This window comes from Perkinsus marinus, assembly GCF_000006405.1.
Source record: "Perkinsus marinus ATCC 50983 genomic scaffold scf_1104296930512, whole genome shotgun sequence".
Classification (NCBI taxonomy): Eukaryota; Perkinsozoa; order Perkinsida; family Perkinsidae; genus Perkinsus; species Perkinsus marinus.
Genome location: NW_003216052.1, coordinates 47,515 through 53,620, shown reverse-complemented (window position 1 = coordinate 53,620; position 6,106 = coordinate 47,515). Strand labels below are relative to the sequence as shown.

Genomic DNA, 6,106 nt, shown 5'->3' with positions numbered 1-6,106 from the left:
GGAAATATTCACAGGGAATAAATAAACCACCCTCATTTTGATCCGTGCATTTCAGCTGTGGCAGCGTTGAGATAAATGTTGATACGCCGTCCCTTCACACGTTTTCTATCCTTCGGTAATCGACGGATGAGCAGCACGCACGGGCGTGGCGACAAGTGAGCTCTATTGATCATCAGGAACGGCCTCAGCTACTGCTGCCTCTGGACTCGAGAGCTCGAACCCTGTCTTGTTGACTTCAGCCATTCTAAGAGACCACCATCGGAAGCCCAGCGAGTTGAGAAGCTCATATCTTCAACTTTGGAGGGTGTTGGCTCTGTGATGAATGAGACTCTTCTCGTCGGCAAGGTATTGTTTGGTGTGGAACAAGCTCGATTGAGCACATCACACTGTTGCATTTCAGATATTGGCACAAGCAGCGGGTCAAGAGGCTAATGCAGCTGTTCATGATGCTACAGATTCTATACAGAAGGTATGTTCCCTTTGAATATCGGGTCTGGGGTCTTCGCTGCTTTCAGAGGTTTGAAGAGTACCTTTCTTCACCGCAAGCATTTGAGCAACTAGGTGAGCCCTCTAGCATGACCGTTTGAGCTTAATCGGCTTCCAGGTGAGAAACGCATAGAGCTTATACGGGAACAAGTGAAGGCCAGTCGGAAATTGCTGGAAACAGCTGCTGTGTTCCTAAGGAGCACGTCAGAGAGTGAGAGATTCAATTCGAACTTGATGTGATCGTGATAACATTGCTTACGCGTGCTCAGGTTCCCTCGAGTCCTCTATCGAGGTCCTCAACAAGTCGCTCACTTTGATGGAGGTCCCCATCGCCATTCTTGGGCCTCAGGCAAAGCGCGACAGAGAGGCAAGTCGACTCGTCAGTCGATACGGCCTCGAGTGTTATGGCATTTACCAGATACAGGATAGGATTCTTACTACGCTATCGTCAAGATCAAGTCCGGGCACCGGCTCCAGCACTGTGAGTTGCAACTCATCCGTCACCAGTCGAGTTTTTCCAACGTGATCATTGCTTGGATCTCCCGACTCTATGTGCCAGGCTTGGAGCCAATCCGACCCGAGGAAGTTGATACAGTTCGTCCGGCATATATCCCAACAACGGCAGGAGCGACTTTCAGAGTATGTGGACGCTCTGTTAGCCAGCGGCCAGCTGACGGTAGGTCGATGACAAGAGCCCAGTCTCTACACACTATCGATACCTTGCTTGTTGTAGAAGCATCCTCTAGTTCCGCACGAGTTTGAGAAAAAGCTTTATCTGGACATCCTCAGCATTGTCACTTTCGCTTTCGAGAACGCCATGGGAAGTCTGGATAATATGCAGCTGTGGGGCCATGCAATTAAGGTACGTTGTCTCCACCACACCGCTGCGATCCAAACCTGTCAGGTGCGCTCAGTTCAAGAATCGGAGGTATTCATCAATTTGAAGTTAAGTGGCACTTCGTTACATGGAAGAGAGCAGCTCAGCGTTATAGGTAAGTATGTACGTCACATTAATACTCGATCACTCGTGGCCGTTCAGTTGATTCGATGCTCCGTGATGAGTTTGTGAACAACCCACTCATACCAGATGCAGTTGAGCGGAGTCTTTATCTCAACACTGTCATTCTTATATTTCGGTAGCCCATCGTACAATCTATAGCTGGTGTAGTACCTCTCGCGATCGTTGATCAGGATTCTGGAGGACCTCTCCAACTCGTTGCACGTGTCGGTCATGGGACACCGTTTGGAATGGAAACTGAGTGAGTCAGCAAGTGCCACTATCCGTTTATGGAACGACTGTCGTTGGTAACTTCGACACGTCGGAGTGAATCCTGCTTGCAGTTCCATTGGACATTGCAGAAGTCTACTGCCAGAAGGCCCCTTCGCATATCAAGCTCAACGAGGAGGTTATTGATCGCCTCGTCAAGGAGCTGCTCTCAGATTCGAGCATAAACGTATTCTGGATCCTGACATCATCGGTAGGGGCATCGCGCTCAGAGTTCACTGAAGTGGATTTCATGATGGACTTAAACGGCATTCAACTCCAAGTTTCAATCACCATTCGGTTTTCTTATCAATTCGCATAGGTGTGTTTACTGAGCGCAATGCATATCCATAGTTGAGTAGACGCACAGTTTCATCGGTTGGAATTGTGAGCTCGTAGCCTTGGGTGAGAGCTGGAAGCGAGAGAACCTGTTATTGAGTGAAGTATTCGGGAAATCGCCGTCTTTTAGAGTCAGCCATCTATCGCAATGTATTACGGCTCATGCTGCGGGTAGTGGAAGAACTACTAGGCAGGTGAACAGTGTGCATCAAACGAATTTGCTAGAGTGACCAACCGATCAGAGTGGACCTCGCTCTACTCGGAACAGCATTCTCATTAAAGCTCGTGAATATGAAAGATTCATCGCTATGGAGCTTTCAGGCCGAACTGGAAGGGTAGACCGAAATTCTGGACATGTATAGCAACTTGATTTCAGTGACTATTACAAGTCTCTCGCTCAAGTGCCGACGAAAGAGCTCCAGGAACGCCTCTATGAGCTGCAGAATGAACATGAGATGATTGGCAAGGTTAGCGCCAAATAAGCTCGCTCTGAATACCCATGGTAGACCAATGAAGATGGTATGGCAGGTTTTGGCCAATCGAACACAGCAAGCATCGTCCGAGCTTCCAACTAGTGGTGGCAGTTTCCAAGAGGATGATCTCAAGAAGGTGGAATATGGTAAACAGTATGGGATAGAGTTTATTAGAAAGCGGCTCTGGATCCGACGATACCGAGCTTCTCAGGTAAAGGAAAGTTCGCTTTGAGAGCCGCAGAGCATCCCCATGTAGCACGGTGCCTAGAGGTCAAAGGTAGCCAGAAGCTGCTAGTCACGTGACCAGCCTGGTTCCCACGAACCCTGCCGTGGTTTGCAGGACTGGCCCCGGCATCCATTGAAACCTGTTATGACATCATCGCCGATTTCGATCGATATCCAACCTGGATGCCATGGTGCACCTCAGTAAGTGCCCTATTCATGCTTACATCAAGCATATCATTCTCAAGGCTAGGGTGAAGTCGGACGCTAAGGCTACTGCTCGTGCTTTCCAGTGTGATGTCGGCTTTGGAATTAAACATGGTGGTCCGACGATAAGCGATGTCGTGACGTAAGTAAGGTTCCGTGTTCCTGATCGTTTGAGTAGCCGTGGGGTACGCAGTGTATACCATGCACTCTCTATCTATATGGTCATCGTTCATCGTGTTTGCATGCGTTAAATCTGTGCCCCCGTGCCCCCTATTGTTGCCGCCCACGAAGTGCGTTTCAGATGGATTGAGTCTCTCGCAATTGTCCGTGTTTCTGATACCGAGTCCGTAGGCGAGGAATCGGGTTACCTTTTAGGTACAATGTCACGTTGAAGCCACCCGATGACAAAACTGCTGCCATTGTGAGTTTTATTCCCAATATCACTGATTCCTCGACTCGGTGTGTGCACAGGTCGCTGCATCCGAACCTTTCAGCTATTGTGAATGCCTTGTATATGACTGGGGCTTCGAACGACGGGGCAGACTGACTAAGGTCACAGTGAATGTCTACTTTAAGGCTAAGTAAGCCAAAAGCGACTGCAAGTGATCTCGCCCGCAGACATAGAGTCTCCATAATTGAGCAACTATTGGGGAAACTCCAAGTCTTGGAGTCTAAGATATGTGATTCAGGACGTTCTTACTGCTTCCTATTTGGGAGGCCCTTCAACGCAGCCTGATAGAAGGAATCATAGACGCTTTTGCGGAAGAGGTCGCTAATCGAGAGCATAGCAAGGGAACTTGATCGGACCACGGAAGAGGCAACTCATAGTAAAATCGAGTGATTTTGAGCTCAACGATATTAAAGGCACATGGTGAGCTGATAATACAAGAAAGTTTCGAGCATCACATAGTCGTGTTCGTGACTGATGTGACTCAGCTGCTCAGCTTGATTCAACGGGTTCTGCCTTACACGGAGAAGGTCGCGAGTTCAATCCTCGCTCCTGGTATAGCTTACTCCTACGCATATGACATGCCGGATCTGAACAGTCAATATATGACTCACTTGCTGGATTGAGCTTGGTTCAGCGGTTCCGTCGCCGGGATGGTCTAGTGGTTATGACGTCTGCCTTACACGCAGAAGATCGCGAGTTCAATCCTCGCTCCTGGTATAGCTTACTCCTACGCATATGACATGCCGGATCTGAACAGTCAATATATGACTCACTTGCTGGATTGAGCTTGGTTCAACGGTTCCGTCGCCGGGATGGTCTAGTGGTTATGACGTCTGCCTTACACGCAGAAGATCGCGAGTTCAATCCTCGCTCCTGGTATAGCTTACTCCTACGCATATGACATGCCGGATCTGAACAGTCAATATATGACTCACTTGCTGGATTGAGCTTGGTTCAGCGGTTCCGTCGCCGGGGTGGTCTAGTGGTTATGACGTCTGCCTTACACACAGAAGATCGCGAGTTCAATCCTCGCTCCTGGTATAGCTTACTCCTACGCATATGACATGCCGGATCTGAACAGTCAATATATGACTCACTTGCTGGATTGAGCTTGGTTCAGCGGTTCCTGTCGCCGGGATAGTCTAGTGGTTATGACGTCTGCCTTACACGCAGAAGATCGCGAGTTCAATCCTCGCTCCTGGTATTGCTTACTCCTACGCATATGACATGCCGGATGTGAACAGTCAATATATGACTCACTTGCTGGATTGAGCTTGGTTCACCGGTTCCGTCGGCGGGATGGTCTAGTGGTTATGACGTCTGCCTTACACGCAGAAGATCGCGAGTTCAATCCTCGCTCCTGGTATAGCTTACTCCTACGCATATGACATGCCGGATCTGAACAGTCAATATATGACTCACTTGCTGGATTGAGCTTGGTTTAGCGGTTCCGTCGCCAGGATGGTCTAGTGGTTATGACGTCTGCCTTACACGCAGAAGATCGCGAGTTCAATCCTCGCTCCTGGTATAGCTTACTCCTACGCATATGACATGCCGGATCTGAACAGTCAATATATGACTCACTTGCTGGATTGAGCTTGGTTCAACGGTTCCGTCGCCGGGATGGTCTAGTGGTTATGACGTCTGCCTTACACGCAGAAGATCGTGAGTTCAATCCTCGCTCCTGGTATAGCTTACTCCTACGCATATGACATGCTGGATCTGAACAGTCAATATTTGACTCACTTGCTGGATTGAGCTTGGTTCAACGGTTCCATCGCCGGGATGGTCTAGTGGTTATGACGTCTGCCTTACACGCAGAAGATCGCGAGTTCAATCCTCGCTCCTGGTATAGCTTACTCCTACGCATATGACATGCTGGATCTGAACAGTCAATATATGACTCACTTGCTGGATTGAGCTTGATTCAACAATTCCATCGCCGGGATGGTCTAGTGGTTATGACGTCTGCCTTACACGCAGAAAATCGCGATTTCAATCACGTCATGCCGTTCGCAGTTGATGGAGGTTCTGTGATGGGAGTTTTGGCAATATGTCACGGACGAGGGTGGATCTCACAAACCCATGTGGGAAGCAGTCCACGTCCGTGACGCATTCAGTGCCCGGGATAAAACACGGCTATACCAATCAGCCACCGTGCAGATCCCGGGTGAATGCCCCCCATCTCAGATAGAAAAAAAAACTAAACACCGTCACACCCAAGATAGCTCGTCTGATGCCTAACTAAGAGTGCTTGAGGGTTTCCAACAGGAATTCTCAAGCACTCTGGGGGAACTTTCTCTGTTCTTGGGTGTATGTTCCGAAGGTGATCAGACTGGATCACTGCTTTAGCAACGACTTGACGTCTTGCTTTTCTCTTGAAATTCCGTCATCTGTCTTTCGGCTATCCGTGAACTTGCTCTCTTGGGAGACCTTCACTCACGTCATGCCGTTCGCAGTTGATGGAGGTTCTGTGATGGGAGTTTTGGCAATATGTCACGGACGAGGGTGGATCTCACAAACCCATGTGGGAAGCAGTCCACGCCCGTGACGCATTCAGTGCCCGGGATAAAACACGGCTATACCAATCAGCCACCGTGCAGATCCCGGGTGAATGCCCCGCCTCATGTTGCCAAACCTCTCCCGCGTGCATGTTCGAAGCTC

At 49.2% G+C, this 6,106-nt stretch overlaps 1 protein-coding gene and 8 non-coding genes across 9 annotated transcripts in view; all 9 read left to right on the top strand.

Moving 5' to 3' along the window:
• Pmar_PMAR018947 (hypothetical protein) overlaps positions 1–3,576 on the top strand; it is a gene marked incomplete at both ends in the record, with an annotated part of 7,897 nt that extends 4,321 nt beyond the window's left edge. The window contains 17 exons of the mRNA XM_002786870.1: positions 240–345; positions 401–469; positions 516–561; positions 605–697; positions 756–853; positions 905–967; positions 1,046–1,162; positions 1,220–1,348; positions 1,391–1,478; positions 1,526–1,622; positions 1,678–1,791; positions 2,466–2,556; positions 2,618–2,708; positions 2,774–2,861; positions 2,990–3,133; positions 3,367–3,412; positions 3,463–3,576. Coding sequence (XP_002786916.1) covers positions 240–345; positions 401–469; positions 516–561; positions 605–697; positions 756–853; positions 905–967; positions 1,046–1,162; positions 1,220–1,348; positions 1,391–1,478; positions 1,526–1,622; positions 1,678–1,791; positions 2,466–2,556; positions 2,618–2,708; positions 2,774–2,861; positions 2,990–3,133; positions 3,367–3,412; positions 3,463–3,576 — 1,594 coding nt within the window. The remainder of the gene's footprint in view (positions 1–239; positions 346–400; positions 470–515; positions 562–604; positions 698–755; positions 854–904; positions 968–1,045; positions 1,163–1,219; positions 1,349–1,390; positions 1,479–1,525; positions 1,623–1,677; positions 1,792–2,465; positions 2,557–2,617; positions 2,709–2,773; positions 2,862–2,989; positions 3,134–3,366; positions 3,413–3,462) is intronic.
• Positions 3,577–4,086: 510 nt separating this feature from the next.
• Positions 4,087–4,159, top strand: Pmar_PMAR018946. Its single transcript has one exon. It is a non-coding gene; the product is annotated as a tRNA-Val (tRNA).
• Positions 4,160–4,248: 89 nt separating this feature from the next.
• Positions 4,249–4,321, top strand: Pmar_PMAR018945. Its single transcript has one exon. It is a non-coding gene; the product is annotated as a tRNA-Val (tRNA).
• Positions 4,322–4,410: 89 nt separating this feature from the next.
• Positions 4,411–4,483, top strand: Pmar_PMAR018944. Its single transcript has one exon. It is a non-coding gene; the product is annotated as a tRNA-Val (tRNA).
• A 90-nt stretch (positions 4,484–4,573) lies between these two features.
• Pmar_PMAR018943 lies at positions 4,574–4,646 on the top strand. Its single transcript has one exon. It is a non-coding gene; the product is annotated as a tRNA-Val (tRNA).
• Positions 4,647–4,735: 89 nt separating this feature from the next.
• Pmar_PMAR018942 lies at positions 4,736–4,808 on the top strand. The gene has a single exon. It is a non-coding gene; the product is annotated as a tRNA-Val (tRNA).
• An 89-nt stretch (positions 4,809–4,897) lies between these two features.
• On the top strand, positions 4,898–4,970 carry Pmar_PMAR018941. The gene has a single exon. It is a non-coding gene; the product is annotated as a tRNA-Val (tRNA).
• Positions 4,971–5,059: 89 nt separating this feature from the next.
• On the top strand, positions 5,060–5,132 carry Pmar_PMAR018940. The gene has a single exon. It is a non-coding gene; the product is annotated as a tRNA-Val (tRNA).
• Positions 5,133–5,221: 89 nt separating this feature from the next.
• Pmar_PMAR018939 lies at positions 5,222–5,294 on the top strand. The gene has a single exon. It is a non-coding gene; the product is annotated as a tRNA-Val (tRNA).
• The last annotated feature ends 812 nt before the right edge of the window (positions 5,295–6,106 follow it).